The following is a 21,159-nucleotide window of genomic DNA, read 5'->3' as shown; positions in this document are numbered from 1 at the left end:
GACAGTGTGGCAAGAAGTAAATCATGATTGACAGTGTCAAATGCGGCGGATAGGTCGAGGAGGATGAGGATGGAGTAGTGACCTTTGGATTTGGCAAGGAACAGGTCATTACAGACTTTAGAGAGTGCCGTTTCTGTCGAGTGAAGAGGGCGAAAACCGGATTGAAGCGGATTAAGGATGGCACGAGAGGAGAGAAAATCAAGGCAGCGGCTTTGAACGGCGCGTTCAAGTATCTTGGAGAGGAAGGGTAGGAGGGAGACGGGGCGGTAGTTGGAGGGACAGGTAGGATCTAGTGATGGTTTTTTGAGGAGTGGTGTGACTACGGCGTGCTATCCAGATAAAGTTAGGACAGCCTTTTTGCTCTCCTCTTTATCTAGATAGGTGGCCAGTTATCCATCTGAATATCACCAGTAACTGGATAACACCTGGCTCTGCCCAAGTTCCAGCCAAGGACTGCTCCAGCACTATCCAAATAATGCCAAGGCAGAGGAAATAGTCATTGGCACTATCCAGTTAATGCTGCTAATATCTCTGTGATAGCAGTGAAGGCTTAGCCCTTAAATGCTATGTATTGGTTATCTTAAATTTTAAGCCTTTTGATAATTGTATGGATCATTTGAAAAATAACAGATGAGAAATGAGATGTGAGAATAAGAAGATATTTTTGAAAAAAGGGACTGATGAAGAATGCTGGTGTTGACATGACTATTTGAAGGTATCCGTCCACCATCTGATGGTCCAAAAAAAATAAAAATATTTATATAAGGGTCTGGAAGAGTTGAATGATTGAGGATATTAATTTTGTCTCCCTGAGATTTTTGATTTGCCAATATCTCTGCCACTGCACTTATTCTGGTAAGAGCCGTTCCTGCCTACATAATGCCTTTGAGTAACGGCCTATAGATATTTACACATGCAAATAGCATCTAACACTTCTAAAATAATTCCTTAGAGGGACTTTTACTAACACGCGCTCACGTTTTTGGCGCACTAAACGTTAGTGAAGAGACGGCTAGACGAATTTCATATTTAATATAAAAAATTTACTCATTTGTTTAGTGTATAAGCTGATTACCATCAATAGGGGTAGTCAGGAAGCATTTCTACTCAAAACACATCTACACACACAAGCAATATACAGCAAGCTTAAGGCAAATCAAAAATGCTCTAGACAGACAAAGAAAAATTCAAAATGCTTACTTATTTCTTTGTTCCACTCTCCTTATAATCTTCTCCTGATATCACGTGCTTGCAGGCTGTACCATACCATAAATCCTACAGCAGAACATATGCTGCATCTGGTTCCCATTATCCCACAGACTTTCTCTTACAGACACTCAGGCGCCTTGCCTTTGCCCGTTCTGCAGCACTCTCTCTCAAGACATGGGGGGGAGGTTGCATTAATCAATCACTGTCAGCACTTTCCTGCTGCTGTGAACTTTTTTCAACTCTTTTCACGTTATATTTCTTACAATCCTCCCTGTGAGATCTGACTTGTCAGGTCTCACACTTTCTTATGTGCGTGCAAGTATTCTTTTGGGTCTGGTACTGGCTTCCTTTTGTCTGCGAGATTAGAAAATAGGACATTCATATATATATACCTCCTCTAATCCACCCCCTCATTATTTATGGCATGCTATGCCTGCAAGCTCTGTCTTTCCATCATCTTTATCATACATCTTTCAATATTTCAGCTGACATATTAAAGTTCTATTCATTCCTGATTTCAGTTATCATTATCATTTTAAAAACATCCTGGCACATCTTTGCAAACATGCTAATACATGTTGCATTAAACAGATTCAATTGTACTAGGGTACAAAATTTATATTTCCTTTGAATACAGACAGTGAGCTTCATCAAAGGGGAATACACTGTCATTCATTCTTACTTTTCATTAGTTGATGTGGCATTAAAAATTACACAAATTAAAAGCATAATATTCATTGAATCAGTTGTTACAACATTCTGCGTGTAAGTGCACTTTATCGGGGGAATGTGTTCAGTTGTCATACTATTAATCAAACACCAACATGATGTCTGTGGGTACTTGTCCATAAGCAAGGCTTGCTTATAAATAGTCTCATTTGTCCAATGAAGGTTTTCATCATCTCTTACACAGGTATTATTGGGATCACAGTCATGGTGCCCACTCAATTTTATCATTGTAGTCCCATACATCATAGCTGGCAAGGACAAGGATGATGTCAGTCAGTGGGCACATATGATACAATCAGTCAAATTCAACATCTTGGCCGCTGCAACAAGTCTATTATCATATGTGTTCATTGTCCATTAACAAACAACAACAGTCCAATACCATCATGTTTATTCTTTGTCCATTTCAGTATTATTGATTCGTCGAATATCTGATAAATGTATCCAGGAAGTATGACCTTCCAGACGGGCAGCAGTCTGAGTAAGGGCCGTGATAGCAAAAGGCCCTACATACACAGGATCTTTCCATGTTTTATGTGTAAAGTTCTTTCGCAGTACTAGATCACCTACTTTAAAAGCACAAACATCATTAGTAGTCCCTGCCTGTGATGCTACATTTGTTCGGATCATATCACTTGTCAGGTTCAACATAGGTTGTAGCTTTTGCCAGTACTGAGCTGTGCTATCAGTACTTGCTGTCTGCATCGGGAAGAAATGACGTCCTGTCTGAATTTGGAATGGGGTCAATTTAGTACGCCCATTAGGTTGGGCCCTTATAACCATCAAAGCTAATGGTAACAAATCAAGCCAGGTATATGGTTTACCTGCTGTTTCCTTGTTTAAAGCCTTCAGTAATACTCTCAATTTAGTTTTTCCCTGCACTGGAACAATCATATCAGTGAAATCGATATACCATTCTTTTGCTGGGCCTTCTGGTATTGGAAGTGTCCCAGGTGATATTTTAGGACCTCGTTTAGGTATGTTAATATTGCATACCATGCAATTTTGCACAACCTGTTGAATCAGGTTATCAATTTTTAAAGTCCAAAATCTTTGCTCAAATTGTTGCCTCATTGTTTCCTTATTCCAATGCATGGTTGCATGCCAACCAGCCAATACCTTAATCGCCTGGCTCATTGGCATACAAGGTAATCCTTCTTCTGCATTAAACCATTCACTTCCCAATTTCATACATCCTCTCTTCAACCATTTTTCACTTTCCTGTTCCTCTGGCTGCCACATTTCAATCTTATCTACATTCGTAAGTGGCCCTTCCTGTGTCTGTCTAGTATTATACAAAATCTTTTCACTTTGCTTAACCACCTCCGTTGCTGCTGCATCAGCCATTGCATTACCTAGTGCCTCAAAGGTTGGCCTTTCAGTGTGGGCCGGGGTCCACACAACTGCAGTTTTTCTACCTTCACGTTCCCTTTTTGCCAAAATTTCAAACAGCAATTTCCAATATGTGTAATGTTGTAGATTTTTACCTGCACTGGTTATCATCCCCCTACGTTGCCATTTTAATATATGATACTGTAGTGAACTTGCAACGTAACCACTATCAGTATATATAGTGACATTTTGAGTCATATCAGTGTGTTGTAAGGCCGTAATAACGGCTAAAAGTTCAGCATGCTGTGCAGTATGATCAGGAGGGGTTTTATATTGTACTTGCATTATCTTTCTTAGATTCTCATCTACCTGCACGCAGGCAAAGCCTGCAACAGTCCTTTCACAAGCTCCATCTGTAAACCATATTAACCCATCAGATAAGGGTTCAAAAGTAAGATAGTGAAATGTAGGGATTTCTATAGTATCGATCTCACCCTCTAGATTGACAGGAAAAAGCAGATCTATCTTATTTCTCTGTTCTTTAGTTAATGGTATTATTCTTATATCTTGTCCTAAAAGTACTGCTTGATATTTTCCAAATCTAGTGGCTGTCAATGCTGTTTGGCTAGGGCTCAACAGCGTTTTAATCGTGTGGTTGGTATGTATTACAATAGGAACAAAAGGCATTTGTGCTCTCCATTTACCTACTGCAGCCACTATAGCTGTCAGTAACTTTGGTATTTCTTTCATTCCTTTTTCCACATGATTAAAAGAGCCTGACAAAAAAGCTACTGGTGCATTTACTTCATTATTTTGATTAATCATAGCTGCCCAACTATTTCCCATGTCTTTTACCCACAAATGCACAGGTGATTGGATATCTATTACTGCTAACGGTCCTGGAGATAATAAATCCCTCACAATCTTAGCCAATACCATCTTATCCTGTTCTTCCAATACAATTAGTGTATTCTTTGGTGTGGCTGCGGGCAGTTTCAAATGTTTATAAAGTCTCATTACTTTTTGTGTATAATTTGGTATCCATTGTCTGCAGTAATTTAACATTCCCAAAACAGCACGTAACTGGGTAACTGTTTGCGGTACCGGGGTTTCATTTAAAATAGATATAACTTCCGGTATAATGACCTTATGTTCTGCTGAAACATTTTGTCCTAAAAAGGTGACAGTAGACTGAGCTATAACACATTTTTCCCTGTTACATTTATATCCTAACTCTCCTAATAACAAAAATAATTTTCTAGTCCATTCTAGGCATTCTGTTTCAGTCTCAGCAGACAGTAGAATATCATCTACATAGACAAACAATGACACTGTGTCAGGCAAGTGACTCCTGAAATCCTTTAAATCCATCATTAGTTGTTTTGAGAATACCGATGGACTATCAGTAAAGCCTTGAGGCATCCTAGTCCACCGATATGCCTCATTCTGTACTATAAATGACGTCAAATCCCTAGACTCTGGATGAAGAGGTATTGAAAAGAATGCATTAGACAAGTCAATAACAGTGTTATATGCATATATATTCTGGGTATGCAAAAGAGTAGCAGGATTTGCACAAATCGGAAATTGATTTCTTGTAATCTCATTTAGCTCTCTTAAATCATGTACTATCCTTACATTGTTTTCCCCTTTCGGGACCGGAAACAATGGGGTATTATACGGGGATACTGAAGGTTCAATAATACCACATTTCAATAATTTACCAATGTGTTCCAAGGTTTTGGATACTAATTTAGGTCGTATGGGGTAAGGGTCTTGCTTCGGCCCCTTTGCCCCTTCTATTAATTCTATCTTATGGGGTTTTGCATTTACGGCTAGTCCATATGGTGAATCACTTGTACTCCAAATATGCTGTGGTAATTCTTCCATAACCCTTACTTTATTTTCATTATTCAACTGTTGGACCATAGTGAGCAAACTTGGTAGTTCTTTATTTCCAAAATCTAAACACAATCCTAATTGAGACAATAAGTCTCTACCACACAAATTTACTGGGCAATCAGGTGCCACTAAGAAGGGTACCACAGCCTCCCTTGAACCGTGCGGTTGGCATTCCAAGCGCACCAGAGTGAGTTCTGTTAGCCTTTTTCTTTGTTCTATCCCCGTAAATCCCACTGTTGTTCTATACTGATTTGAAAGCTTAACTCCCTGTGGTTTTGCACACAACACAGAGGTACTCGCCCCTGTATCTATCAAAAATCTCACAGGAGTTCCATATTTGCCAATTGTCAATGTAATAAAGGGTTCCCTTGTGTCTAATCTGAAAATCATTCCCTCTTCCTGACACTGGTCTGCTTCCAGTCAATAGCATTGGTCTGGAGTATTCTGCCAAGTTGGAAAAGCATTTACAGTACCCTGTCTCTGTACTGCAGCCCCTGGTCCCTGTGATTGCGTCGCCGGCTGCTGTATTGCAGTCTGCGGGGCACTCGCAGGTATCCCTACTACTTGTGGCATTAATCCTTGCTGCGTCTGCATTTGTACTTGGGGCATTCCTGCATTCTGATAACATTCTGAAGCATAGTGACCAAATTGATTACAGCCCCAACATTGTACATGCGCCCTTCTATTAGGTGATGGTCCTGATCCTTGCATCCCTCGACCTCTACCCCTGCCTCTAACCATGCCTCGTCCCCTTGGTTGGTACGGCCGGCTATATCCCGGTTGTACATAGTAAATGACCTGTGGAGGTGAGGCAGAGGGTGTTACAATTGTTTCTTGTTTTTTATTTCTATCCTGTTCCTTGCTTTCCAAATCCTTTAACTGCATAGTCATTAACTTAGAAGTTAATTTTGCCTGTTCTTTCTGAGGGGTTTCTATCATTTTCCGATGCACATTGCTAAAATGCATCAAAGTCTGTCTTATTTCTGGCCATGGTTTTGAAGACAGAGCAATAACAGCATCCAAATTTTTACGCATATTACCAGGCAAGGTAGACATAAAAAGATGCAAAAACACGGCAACATTATGAGCTACATCCGCATCCTGCCCTGTCTGTGCTTTATACAAGGTCAAACACTGCGTTAAGTGGGCTGCAAAATCAGTCTTTGGATCCCACTTACTACCAGTAATGGCTGAAAAATCAATTGGGGTTGGGTACATAATATGCAACGCTGCAGCAAGCTGCGCCTTAATTTGTCCCGCGTAGATATCCCCGTCGGCCGTATATGACGGCAGGCGCGGATATCCACATTGTACTGCCAATTGAGAAATATTAATGCCCGAGGCTGCACACAAAGCTTTAAAATCACCTATAGTCAATAGAGTGCCTGCTGTAACCTGTTCTATCCCTTCTAACCACATGCGGGCTCCTTTCACAACACTAGGAATTTTGGAAATCAACATTGTAACATCTACAGGAGTATATGGTTTATAATGCTGCATGCGGTTTCCTCCTGCATCTATTCGTGTCATGACTGGGAAGGCTGATTGATTACATGCACTCTCCGACAGCCCTTCCTTTCCTTCTTTCAATTTAGATGAGGAATGTAAGGAATGGGCAGCGTCCTCAGCCTCCATTTTGGCCAGAATCTTAAACCAATTATCCCAGTATTCTAAGCCTTCCCTTACGAAGGAATCTTTTCCTAAACCTGAACCATGGCGCAGTACTGCTGAGGCAAGGACTTCAATATCCTGTAATGTTCCAGGACCTCCCTGGTGGCATGGCATTTCAATACGGCGCGAATCAAAAAAATGTTTTGTTGCCCCCCACCAGTCCTCACCATATTTAGTGCAGCCTGTGTCAGCCATTTCTTTCTTAACATTCTCTTTCCGGAAGATGACAGGAACAGATTTATCTGTTACTTTGTCAACCTTACCAGGGAATATGTCCTTTTCTGGAGAGCATACTCGAATTTTACCCTCAATTTGGAACTGCGTTGCCAAATCATATTGTTCTGATGTAATTAGAGTTTTCAAATCAGGGTAAGTGCCTGATTCTGCACTAGATTTTCCTTTTTCTTTCTGTCTCACCCGTTTTTTTTCCTTTTTCTGTTCCCTAATCCCCACATCACTGTCCTCATTATCCCCTCCCTTTTCACTTTCTGACTCACTGGGGGGGTCATCAAGAGCCGAATACCCAGCGCATGGCACAGGGCGCTTTGCCTTGGATTCCTTCATTTTATCAGTCGCCCTTAGGGGGCACAACGTGTCCCTGCTAGATTCATATGACGGGGGATTATTTCTTTCTGCCTCTTTTTGTATCCTATCTACATCAGCATGAAACAGATCTGCTGCTAAAGAAAATAAATTCCAAATTGTAAGATGCTTCTCTAAGCTTTTCTTCTGCCTAGTTTTATTTTTATTTTCTTGTAAATAGCTCAGGAGAGATAATAATTTTGGACGATCAAACGATCCATCCTGAGACCAGCTCAAAACAGAATCTTTTCCTTCATATTTGACCCATTTCTCATGTATTTTTTCAATCTGTTTTTTTTCTAATGGGAATAATTCTATGACATGCTGCAAAGGGGAGCATTTTTTTGAACTATCTAAATCTAAATACATAGCATACACAGGAGGCTTTTCTTTCTTATCTGCCCCTTTCCCTTTCATTTTATTCTGACTATTACAATTTCTCCTATAAAGCCACAATCTACAAAAATATACTAATGCACTTAAACAAAGAAAATATACAAAAAAGAAAACTACAAAGCTAAACAAACTCACGCGTCTTCTTATTTCTCTTTTTAGCAAGCCCAGGAGTTATCACCTGTATGTCCACGTCAGTAGTTTGATCAATCCCACATCAATGGAGCACAGAAATCATCAGGTTTAAACAACGCTTGCTTTGCTTTCAATCCTGTAAAAAACTTCATTAACAACAACTTAATTTGTCCTTCGTCTCGCCTTCTCTTTTCCGTGTGCGGCCTACTCCTGGCTGGCTCGCCACTTGAAGAGACGGCTAGACGAATTTCATATTTAATATAAAAAATTTACTCATTTGTTTAGTGTACAAGCTGATTACCATCAATAGGGGTAGTCAGGAAGCATTTCTACTCAAAACACATCTACACACACAAGCAATATACAGCAAGCTTAAGGCAAATCAAAAATGCTCTAGACAGACAAAGAAAAATTCAAAATGCTTACTTATTTCTTTGTTCCACTCTCCTTATAATCTTCTCCTGATATCACGTGCTTGCAGGCTGTACCATACCATAAATCCTACAGCAGAACATATGCTGCATCTGGTTCCCATTATCCCACAGACTTTCTCTTACAGACACTCAGGCGCCTTGCCTTTGCCCGTTCTGCAGCACTCTCTCTCAAGACATGGGGGGGAGGTTGCATTAATCAATCACTGTCAGCACTTTCCTGCTGCTGTGAACTTTTTTCAACTCTTTTCACGTTATATTTCTTACATTAGAGACGCCAATGCATTCCTATTGGCGTCTCTAACTTAGTGTGCCCACAATTTTAGCACGCACTAAAAACATGAGTGCATCTTAGTAAAAGATGCCCTTAGGCTCCTAAATTTGGCTGAAAATAGGCAACAAATTTAGGGGCCCTTTTACAAAGGCGCAGGAGGGCTAATGCGAGGGTAGTGTGTGCCCAATCGGCACTACTGCTGGGGTAGCACGTGTACCCAGCAGTAATTCCAAGTTTGGTGCATGCTGAATCCTGCAGCAGAAAATAATTTTCTATTTTGTACCGGGGGGCATAACCGGCAGTGCACCCATGTTGGTGCGCGCTGCATGGTTACTGTGTGGGTAGCGTGTAAGCCCTTACTGCTACGTCAGTGGGTGGCGGTAAGGGCTTAGGCCATAAATAGGCACACGTTAGTTTTAATATTAGTGCAGGCCCATTTCCCAGCCCATTATAAAATAGCCTTTTTCCCAGCCATGGTAAAAAAATGGCCCGGTGTGCGCCTAAAAGATGCACCCACACTACTGAGGCCACTTTTTACCATGGCTTTGTAAAAGAACCCCTTAGGAACCTAGATTATTTGTCTAAATTTAGCTCAGCTTTTTGGAATCCTGGCCTCAAACTAGTTGGAAAGTCCAGATGAATGCAAAAAACAGAGATTAGAAATCTTTTTAGCTCTCTTCCAATCATTTGTTTCCTATTTTTAGTACAATATCACCTGCAGATCATTCTTGAGAGGGAAGATTGGCCATCCCTTTGCAAGGTTTGGAGCTGCCATTGCTGACCTTGCTGATCTCAATGGAGATGGTTTGGTGGACGTTGCCATTGGTGCGCCAATGGAAAGTGAGGAACGGGGAGCTGTGTACATATTCAATGGAAAAACGTCTGGGATTCACCAGAAATACAGTCAGGTGAGTGAAAGAGTATCCCCTGTAGGATAAAAACAGGTTTGCAAATAGAAAATGCTCTCTTTAATTTTCCGTTTAGCTGATCATCAGAAGATTCTAGTGCCACTGGGGATTGCATCTGAAATGTTTTATCCAAAGCAAGAGACAGCATTTCAAGGAGGAATATTGATAGGGTATATGAGATTAAAGCAGTTAAGTAAATAACCCTTTGAGAATAGGAATGAGAGAAAATATGATAGAGATTTCAAACTACTGCAAATGTACAAATCATGCATATTGCATGAGTATTTTTCAGATTAAGGGAACTTCTAGGAGAAATGTCTGGTCTAAAGCTGGAGGTAGGGCAGACTCAGGAATTTTCTTCACATGGTGGTAGGTACATGGAAGAGCTTTGCTAAGTAAAAGTAATAACAAGTATGGATTATACATACATAAGTACATAAGTATTGCCATACTGGGAAAGACCAAAGGTCCATCAAGCCCAGCATCCTGCTTCCAACAGCGGCCAATCCAGGTCACAAATACCTGGCAAAATCCCCAAAAAGTACAAAACATTTTATACTGCTTATCCCAGAAATAGTGGATTTTTCCCAAGTTCATTTAATAATGGTCTATGGACTTTTCCTTTAGGAAGCCATCCAAACCTTTTTTAAACTCCGCTAAGCTAACCACCTTTACCACATTCTCTGGCAATGAATTCCAGAGTTTAATTACACGTTGAGTGAAGAAATATTTTCTCCGATTCATTTTCAATTTACTACATTGTAGCTTCATCGCATGCCCCCTAGTCCTAGTATTTTTGGAAAGCGTGAACAGACGCTTCACATCTACCCGTTCAACTCCACTCATTATTTTATAGACCTCTATCATATCTCCCCTCAGCCGCTTTTTCTCCAAGCTGAAGAGCCTTAGCCGCTTTAGCCTTTCCTCATAGAGAAATTGTCCCATCCCCTTTATCATTTTCTTCGCCCTTCTCTGCACCTTTTCTAATTCCACTATATCTTTTTTGAGATGCGGCGACCAGAATTGAACTCAATATTCGAGGTGCGGTCGCACCATGGAGCGATACAAAGGCATTATAACATCCTCATTTTTGTTTTCCATTCCTTTCCTAATAATACCTAACTTTCTATTTGCTTTCTTAGCCGCAGCAGCACACTGAGCAGAAGGTTTCAACGTATCATCAACGACGACACTTAGATCCCTTTCTTGGTCCGTGACTCCTAACGTGGAACTTTGCATGACATAGCTATAATTCGGGTTCCTCTTTCCCACATGCATCACTTTGCACTTGCTCACATTAAATGTCATCTGCCATTTAGACGCCCAGTCTCGTAAGGTCCTCTTGTAATTTTTCACAATCCTCCTGCATACAGGATTTAAAATAGTTAGGGAAACTGAGGCTGAAATCAGATATCATGTAGGGTCTGCAGGAGAAGGGTAATAAAATGGGCCAGACAGAATGGCTCTGGGGGTCTTTATTCATGTTTTTGAAGTTGACCTTGACCTTGACTGTTCCCCTCTGTACAGCGGATTTTGGGTTCCAATGGAGTCAAATTCTTTGGTCAGTCCATCCACGGAATCATGGACCTCACTGGAGATGAACTGATAGACGTTGTGGTGGGGGCCCTCGGGAAAGTCCTGGTGTTAAGGTGAGCCCGTTTCTTAGTAAAATATCTTTCCTGTTAGCCTGCTGGCTTCATCAATACTAGTTGCATGCCTACTATCAAATAGGGGTGTTCAGCCAGAATATTTTTATGTATCTTTTCCAGGAATTTTTTGTATTATATTAGAACTCCTCATTACCACTCCTCCGACACCTCCCTCCCTGTGGAGATTTAATAACTCATCATTAATGGATAAGGATTTTATTACCTATATGGAACAGGCCATTCAAGAATTTTTTGACTTGAATACAGATCGGTTGAATCAATAATTACTTTATGGGATGCTTTCAAGTCATCTATTAGAGATCATATTATGAGATACACTGTTAAACCTTTAATTGCAAAAATCACACACTGAACAAATGGAAAAAAAAGATTAAAGAATAAGTGGTCATCTGAATGTTTATTGAAACTCAAATTTAAGTATAATACCCTTATGAGTAAGAAAGCAAGAGGTGACATTTTCATACAAAATGTAAATTATTATGAGTCAACAGGCAAATTGCTGGCTTCCTATTTGCATGGTAAAAAATGAAAGAACAAATAGTAGCCATAAAGGATGATGATAATTGTGTTCATACGCATCATCAAGAGATATTGAAACAATTAACTTCCTTCTATCAAATTATATATAACTCTGATACTCAGCATGATATTAACATTAGAGAAGAGTTTTTAAACTCTTTCTATGCCTAAATTATCGGATATGGAATGTGAAAGTCCTGAAGCTGATATTACTAGAGATTAAGTTTTGAAAGCCATATCTGAACTGCAACATGGTAAAACCCCTGATATGGGTAACAGTTGAATGTTATACTAAATTTAAATACATTCTAACAACTGAATATTAAAATTCTGGTTAGATTTGAATTTGGATGAGGAAAAGACTTCAGAATCACTGTCGCTTAACTTAATAGCAACCAGTTATTAACATCATAAGTCAATTGCTAGACGTGAGTAATTGCAAAGCCAAGTTGTTTTCTGCAATTATTATCCACCTTATAATCGAAAGAGAAAAACGCCTAGATTTCGACCCAAATCGGGAGATAGACGTTTATCTCACAAAAACGAATAAATCGGTATAATCGAAAGCCGATTTTGGACGTTTTCAACTGCACTCCGTCGCGGATGCGGACAAAGTTGATGGGGGCATGTCAGAGGTGTGGCGAAGGTGGAACTGGGGCGTGGTTATCGGCCGAGGAGAGATGTACGCGTTAGGGCGATAATCGAAAAAATAAAGGTGTTTTTAGCGAACATTTAGGACACTTTTGTTGGACCCTTTTTTCACACGAACGCGTCCCAAAAAAGTGCTCTAAATGACCAGATGACCATCGGAGGGGATGACCTCCCCTGACTCCCCCAGTGGTCACTAACCCCCTCCCACCACAAAAAAATGATGTTTCACAACTTTTTATTTTCACCATCAAATGTCATACCCACCTCCCTGGCAGCAGTATGCAGGTCCCTGGAGCAGTTGTTAGGGGGTGCAGTGGACTTCAGGCAGGTGGACCCAGGCCCATCCCCCCCTACCTGTTACAATTGTGCTGTTAATGCTTATTAGTCGTCCAACCCCCCCCCCAAACCCACTGTACCCACATGTAGGTGCCCCCCTTCACCCCTTAGGGCTATAATAATGGTGTAGACTTGTGGGCAGTGGGTTTTGAGGGGGATTTAGGGGGCTCAACACACAAGGGAAGGGTGCTATGCACCTGGGAGCTCTTTTACCTTTTTTTTTGTTTTTGTAAAAGTGCCCCCTAGGGTGCCCAGTTGGTGTCCTGGCATGTGAGGGGGACCAGTGCACTACGAATCCTGGCCCCTCCCACGAACAAATGCCTTGGATTTATTCGTTTTTGAGCTGGGCGCTTTCATTTTCCATTATCGCTGAAAAACAAAAATGCCCAGCTCACAAATTGTCGAATAAAACATGGACGTCTATTTTTTGCGAAAATACGGTTCGGTCCACCCCTTCACGGACCCGTTCTTGGAGATAAACGCCCATGGAGATAGACGTTTTCGTTCGATTATGCCCCTCTATGTCTAGCAATTGAGATTAAATGATTGGAATATTAAGATACAAAAAAAAGAAAAAGTACAAAATTAATTCAATAAAGGGAGGTGGAGGTTTTTGACATACGATATTAATAACCAATTGCTATTAAGTTAAGCGACAGTGATTCTGAAGTCTTTTCATCCTCCAAATTCAAATCTAACCAGAATTTTAATATTCAGTTGTTGAGAAGTGGATTTGGGTATAAAAGTTTGGGATTCTGATCTATAAGTCCATTAGCCTGCACAGATGGTGAGAACACATTCTAATACCAATTTTATTGGATGTTTATACTGAAATGTTAAATAAAGGAGAAATATCTGGTACTATGGCAGAGGCCTTGGTTATTGTTCTACCTAAGGGGCCCTTTTACTAAAGGTTTGCTGCATGGCAATCCAGAACTACCACTGGCACAATGTGGGCACCAGCGGTAGTTCCACCCCTAGCATGGCATTTCCAGCACTAGCGGAAATATTTGAAAAATATTTCTGCAAGGAGCGGTAAGTGCTCCCTCTGAAATGGTCGCACAGCAAGTGTGAACTTACCGCCATTTCTTCTTTTGAGCTTCTTACCCGCTGAGGTAAAAGGGGCCCGGACACATGGCAAAAACAGCCGCCCCTAAACTAAGTTGAAATCCACTACTTACCTCACATTATAGGCCTCTGTCACTTATAAACATAAATAATAAAATGTATATTAAGGTTTTGACTAATAGACTATCTAAACATTTTTCTAAGCTAATACAACCAGACCAAGACCAAGCTTGGTTTATCAGCAATAGACACTCATCTAACAATGTTAGGCTCTCTCTCCAATTGATGCAGTTATCAAAGCAAACATCTGAACTAGCTTTCTTGATATCTCTTGATGCCAAGACGGTCTTTGATAAGGTTGAACGGCAATATATGCTCAGGGTTGTGGAAAAGTTTAGATTCAGCCCTAAATTCTGTCATATGATTAAATCACTACATAACAATCCATCTGCTAGAATATATGTTAATAAATAGACTTGCAAATCCATTCAAGCCTCATAGGGGTACATGCCAAGGATGTCCACTTCCCCTATTCCTTTTTGATTTAGCATTGGAACCATTATTGCTTGCTATAAAGCAACATTCTGAGATTCATGGTATTTCTTTACAAGATCGTGAATATAAATTATCTGCATTCGCAGAAGATGTTCTGTTATACATCACCAAACCAGAGGAAATAATTCCATCTCTCCTCAGGCTCATAGACAGATTTGGTACTTTCTCTGGCTACAGAATAAACTGGGGTAAATCAGAAATTTTACCACTAAACATACATGCCACTAAAGGTTTAATCGCCTCCTATCCTTTTCAATGGAAGGCAGAGGGACTTAAATATCTTGGTTTGAAACTTCTTCCTATCATATAGGGGTCCTTTTACAAAGGCGTGCTGAAAAATGGCTTGTGGTAGTATAGGCCCAGGTTGTGGGCACACACCAATCCATTTTTCAGCGCGTCTGTAAAAAATGACTTTTTAAATTTTTGCCAAAGATGGACGTGCGGAAAAATGAAAATTGCCACGCGTCCATTTTGGGTCTGAGACCTTACCACCAGCCATTGATCTAGTGGTAAAGACTCACACGGTAACCGGGAGGTAATGACCTATGCTCGTCAAATGCCACTTGGTGCATGTCCCTTACACGTGTCCAAAAATAAAAAAATATTTTTCGGACACGCGTGTCGGACGTGCGCCAAAAATGAAATTACCACAAGAGCCATGTGGTAGTCAGCCAGTACCTCCATTTTGGTGCACATTGGGCGTGTGTAGATGCTTACTCGGCTTAGTAAAAGGGCCCCATAATGCTGTTAATACTGACAAACAAAACTTACTATCTAAAATGCTCTAATTGGAAGTCAAAATGGTTATTCTGGTGTGGTAGACTTAGGATGATCAAAATGTCTATTTTTCCTGTGAGTTTATATTATTTTAGTATGCTACCTGTTTTCTTTGATAAGAAATACTATAGAACACTGTCTAAACTTCTGGTATAATGTCTATGGAATGGCAAACAACCATGAATGTAGACCGATACACATATATAAAAACAAAGAAATAATTTATTCAAACCAAGATAAAAGCAGTACCCGACGTGGCCACGTTTCGCCCTCAGGCTGCGTCAGGGGTAAAACTACAAATAAAAACATAAAAATAGTGATAACATCATCTCAAGTTATGTACATATATATATATATATATATATATAAAGTCATAACAGCAAATGATAAAATAAAGTACAATAAATGCATTACACATTCAAAAGTAAAATGGAGGAGGAGATAAGACAAGCCACTTTCCAAACATATAAAAGTGTATAAAACGTTGGATGGATTTAATCAAATCCAATAATGTATCAATACATACCTAAAAATCAGGGGTGATCAACATACCCCTTCAAAAAAAGCCTAAAACAAAATTAAAAAGATATACATTAATCCCATCTTGTATCACAAACTCTACATCTCACCAGTCAGCTCAATTAAAATTCTCATCATATCAACAATTGACTATATTTCATGGTGTAAAGCATTCAATTACTCACTGTTATAAATCTTCTACAAATAGACCACCTTGAATCCTAAAACTTTATCAGCCTTTACTATAACATAATCAAAAGACATGGCTGAATAAATGAAACTAACTTTCAAAAGACCATAACTCATTCTATAGTAAATATACTTATACATCTGCTATACTCCATGCTGCCATCTCCCATAACATCACATAGATTAAAGCTGACTACTTGTCAGCAGACACTGCTCTGGATCAAAATGCAACAGCAATACTATCTGTGCTGTGGCTTCACATTTTTAAAAAAAAGAGAAAACACAGATTTCACCCTGGACCCCCCTACCGCCTTTAACCCTCCCCACCTACCGCCTTCAACCCTTTCCCCGCCTACCACTGTCACCTACCCCCGAGGTCCGCTTCCTCCTGCCGGTTTTTTAAAATATTACTTCAGCTGGCGGGGACCCCAACCCCCGCCAGCCCAGCCGAGGTCTTCTTTAACTTCTTCATCCTCGTGCTGTGAAAGCTGCATCCTTCCAGTTGGATGGAGTCTGACGTTGCAGGGGTGTCCGTTGGTTCCTTGCTCCCTCTGCCCCAGAACAGGTTACTTCCTGTTCCGGGGCAGAGAGAGCAAGGAACCAATGGAGCCGACGCAGCTCCCAGCGACGTGGGCTCAGGGGCGGATCGGTCCTCCCGCCCGCCCCTCGCTGCCAAAGTAAGTTACAATGTGCTCCGGGGGGGAGAGGGTGCGCGCCGGAGGGGGGGCACCATGCTGCACCGGGGGGGTGCGCAGCAGCGACCCGCCCCGGGTGCCAGCCGCCCCCGCTACGGCACTGGAATGGAGTAAAGTAGATGTACAAGTATATGTAGTAAGAATGAGCTTGTTGGGTGATTGAGGGAGAAATAGAGTGTTTTCACTTTTTAAAAAAAATGGGAAGCCACAGCACAGATAGTATTGCTGTTGCATTTTGATCCAGAGCAGTGTCTGCTGACAAGTAGTCAGCTTTAATCTATGTGATGTTATGGGAGATGGCAGCATGGAGTAAAGCAGATGTATAAGTATATTTACTATAGAATGAGTTATGGTCTTTTGAAAGTTAGCTTCATTTATGCAGCCATGTCTTTTGATGATGTTATAGTAAAGGCTGATAAAGTTTTAGGATTCAAGGTGGTGTATTTGTAGAAGATTTATAACAGTGAGTAATTGAATGCTTTACACCATGAAATATAGTCAATTGTTGATATGATGAGAATTTTAATTGAGCTGACTGGTGAGATGTAGAGTTTGTGATACATGGGCTGATCAAGATGGGATTAATGTATATCTTTTTAATTTTGTTTTAGGCTTTTTTTGAAGGGGTATGTTGATCACCCCTGATTTTTAGGTATGTATTGATACATTATTGGATTTGATTAAATCCATCCAACGTTTTATACACTTTTATATGTTTGGAAAGTAGCTTGTCTTATCTCCTCCATTTTACTTTTGAATGTGTAATGCATTTATTGTACTTTATTTTATCATTTGCTGTTATGACTTTATATATATATATATATATATATATATATATACATAACTTGAGATGATGTTATCACTATTTTTATGTTTTTATTTATAGTTTTATCCCTGACGCAGCCTGAGGGCGAAACGTGGCCACGTCGGGTACTGCTTTTATCTTGGTTTGAATAAATTATTTATTTGTTTTTATATATGTGTATCGGTCTACTTTTTATAACAGACTTTTATGTAGCAATTAGACTGTTGCCTTTTTTGTTTTTCTTTTTAAACAACCACGAGTTGCATTGAACAAACTATATTTAGTGAAAGTCAAGGGGGACTCAACTTCCCTAATCTATACAATTATTATCAGGCTTATGTCTTGCAACACAGAATGTTATGGATTCAAGACTCTAACATTCTTCACCAACCTAGTTGGATTACTTTGGAAGTTGATATGTGCTATCTGACTGCACTGAAACATGTTATTGGAACATTTCTTCCCAGACATATAAAACATAATGGGGCACATTTACTAAAGGGTTGCTGCACAACAACCTGGAACTACCATCAGCCCAACGTGACTACCAGTGGTAGTTCTGCCTCAAGTGCATCATTTCTGATGCTACAGAAAATAATTCTGTCATTTCTAGCGCGGTGCTAACCCAGCTGTAATTGCTTTCTAGTTATAGCGGGTTACTTTGGGAGCCCCCCCCCCCCCCCGCATGACCATTTGTTTTTTAGGGAGTTTTACCCACTGCAGTAAAACAGACCCACTGCTACTGCAGGGCTGTTTTTACACAGCTTGGTAAAAGGAACCCATTATGATTTTTACATCTACTCTTAAATCACTGAAAATGATGGAATATTAACGCCACATCAATGCCATTACGGAATAATCCCGAACTAAAGATCGAATGCAAATGTCAGACTTGGTCTTCCGGGGCCAGAAAAGGAAGACAACGAGTTGGAGATATAATAAGAGATGGTAAATACCTTTCATTTACAGAGGCACATAAATATTTGGTCTCTCATTTACCCAGTGTTATAAATGGATACAAATTAAACACACACTCAAGGCAGATTTTAAAGACTGTCTTCCAACACTAGACCTACAAATTTCGTGTACTAAAATTCAAGCATCCAAGTATGAAACATCCAAAGGGAATAAAATGATCAAACTCCACACTGAGAAATCTATGAAAATTTAAAACCTCTTGGACAAAATTATGGGAAACAATTCTTGAGGATCTAGAATGATCTGATCTTTGGTCTAAAGGATTCTGACCTTGTAAATCATCATCATTTTGTCAATCAATGTTTTTATGGCTCACAGATCCATATAGACATCTGACAAATTAAAAAAAAACTTTCTTCAAATTCGTCAGACAGCTGATGGTCTTGCACAACAGATAAAGGATCATTGGATCATATACTGTTTAATTGTCCAATAGTGTTCACTTTCTGGTCTCAAATTTGGCATAAAATACAAGAGATTTTGAATACATCAGAACCATTATCATACAAAGCTGTAATTTTTAATATTTTTCAGGAAGAGCACAGTTTATCAGAAGACAACACTCGACTAATATCCATACTAACTGCTACTGCTATACAAGACATTTTTAAAAACTGGAAAACCCCATAAAACCTGAATGTGCATCGCTGGTGGCAAACTATGGGCCCCTGTTACCAAACTGCAGCAAAAGGGGGCCTGTGCTGGCATCAATGTGTGTTTTTGACTCACGCCAATGCCCCCCTGCAGCGGTTAAAATTTACGTCTTTCTTTTCTTGAGGAAATGGCCATGCGGCAAGTGAAGCACTTGCCACACAGCCATTTTGGAGGGGAGCCTTTACCACTACCTATTGAGGTGGCGTTAAGGGCTCCTGCGCTAACCCTGCTGTAACCAGATAGTGCATGGCACTGCCCATTACCGCCGGGTTTACATCAGCGCTACAAAAATAAATATATTTTTGTAGCACCAGAAATGATGGTGTGCTGGGGGTGGGAACTACAGCCAGGCTGCTGTGGTAGCCTGGTGGTTCTTCCTTTTTAGCAAGCAGTAAGCCCGCATTGGCCTTACCGCTGCTTTGTAAATGGGGCCCTATATGCTGTATACATTAGCATGAAACCAATATTGCTCAGAAATGTCCCTTAAAAACTCTCTGAGAAAAATATGGGAACCTCTAAAATTAAATCTTGGTATCTGAATCAGCGTCATAACATTTTAAATGTTTTCTATAAATGAGTACATAAGTACATAAGTACATAAGTAGTGCCATACTGGGAAAGACCAAAGGTCCATCTAGCCCAGCATCCTGTCACCGACAGTGGCCAATCCAGGTCAAGGGCACCTGGCACGCTCCCCAAACGTAAAAACATTCCAGACAAGTTATACCTAAAAATGAGGAATTTTTCCAGTCCATTTAATAGCGGTCTATGGACTTGTCCTTTAGGAATCTATCTAACCCCTTTTTAAACTCCGTCAAGCTAACCGCCCGTACCACGTTCTCCGGCAATGAATTCCAGAGTCTAATTACACGTTGGGTGAAGAAAAATTTTCTCCGATTCGTTTTAAATTTACCACACTGTAGCTTCAACTCATGCCCTCTAGTCCTAGTATTTTTGGATAGCGTGAACAGTCGCTTCACATCCACCCGATCCATTCCACTCATTATTTTATACACTTCTATCATATCTCCCCTCAGCCGTCTCTTCTCCAAGCTGAAAAGCCCTAGCCTTCTCAGCCTCTCTTCATAGGAAAGTCGTCCCATCCCCACTATCATTTTCGTCGCCCTTCGCTGTACCTTTTCCAATTCTACTATATCTTTTTTGAGATACGGAGACCAGTACTGAACACAATACTCCAGGTGCGGTCGCACCATGGAGCGATACAACGGCATTATAACATCCGCGCACCTGGACTCCATACCCTTCTTAATAACACCCAACATTCTATTCGCTTTCCTAGCCGCAGCAGCACACTGAGCAGAAGGTTTCAGCGTATCATCGACGACGACACCCAGATCCCTTTCTTGATCCGTAACTCCTAACGCGGAACCTTGCAAGACGTAGCTATAATTCGGGTTCCTCTTACCCACATGCATCACTTTGCACTTGTCAACATTGAACTTCATCTGCCACTTGCACGCCCATTCTCCCAGTCTCGCAAGGTCCTCCTGTAATCGTTCACATTCCTCCTGCGACTTGACGACCCTGAATAATTTTGTGTCATCGGCGAATTTAATTACCTCACTAGTTATTCCCATCTCTAGGTCATTTATAAATACATTAAAAAGCAACGGACCCAGCACAGACCCCTGCGGGACCCCACTAACTACCCTCCTCCACTGAGAATACTGGCCACGCAATCCTACTCTCTGCTTCCTATCTTTCAACCAGTTCTTAATCCATAATAATACCCTACCTCCGATTCCATGACTCTGCAATTTCTTCAGGAGTCTTTCGTGCGGCACTTTGTCAAACGCCTTCTGAAAATCCAGATATACAATATCAACCGGCTCCCCATTGTCCACATGTTTGCTTACCCCCTCAAAAAAATGCATTAGATTGGTGAGGCAAGACTTCCCTTCACTAAATCCGTGCTGACTTTGTCTCATCAGTCCATGTTTTTGTATATGCTCTGCAATTTTATTCTTAATAATAGCCTCCACCATCTTGCCCGGCACCGACGTCAGACTCACCGGTCTATAATTTCCCGGATCTCCTCTGGAACCTTTCTTAAAAATCGGAGTAACATTGGCTACCCTCCAGTCTTCCGGTATTACACTCGATTTTAGGGACAGATTGCATATTTCTAACAGTAGCTCCGCAAGTTCATTTTTTAG

At 40.5% G+C, this 21,159-nt stretch overlaps 1 protein-coding gene across 1 annotated transcript in view; it reads left to right on the top strand.

Annotated features, from left to right (window-relative positions):
• The window catches only part of ITGAL (integrin subunit alpha L), a 430,397-nt gene that overhangs the window by 246,455 nt on the left and 162,783 nt on the right, over positions 1 to 21,159 (top strand). The window contains exons 14-15 of the mRNA XM_030209478.1: positions 9,363 to 9,566; positions 11,094 to 11,215. Coding sequence (XP_030065338.1) covers positions 9,363 to 9,566; positions 11,094 to 11,215 — 326 coding nt within the window. The remainder of the gene's footprint in view (positions 1 to 9,362; positions 9,567 to 11,093; positions 11,216 to 21,159) is intronic.

Source organism: Microcaecilia unicolor, chromosome 7 (assembly GCF_901765095.1).
Source record: "Microcaecilia unicolor chromosome 7, aMicUni1.1, whole genome shotgun sequence".
NCBI classification, from domain to species: domain Eukaryota; kingdom Metazoa; phylum Chordata; class Amphibia; order Gymnophiona; family Siphonopidae; genus Microcaecilia; species Microcaecilia unicolor.
This window is presented reverse-complemented; position numbering and strand designations above follow the sequence as displayed.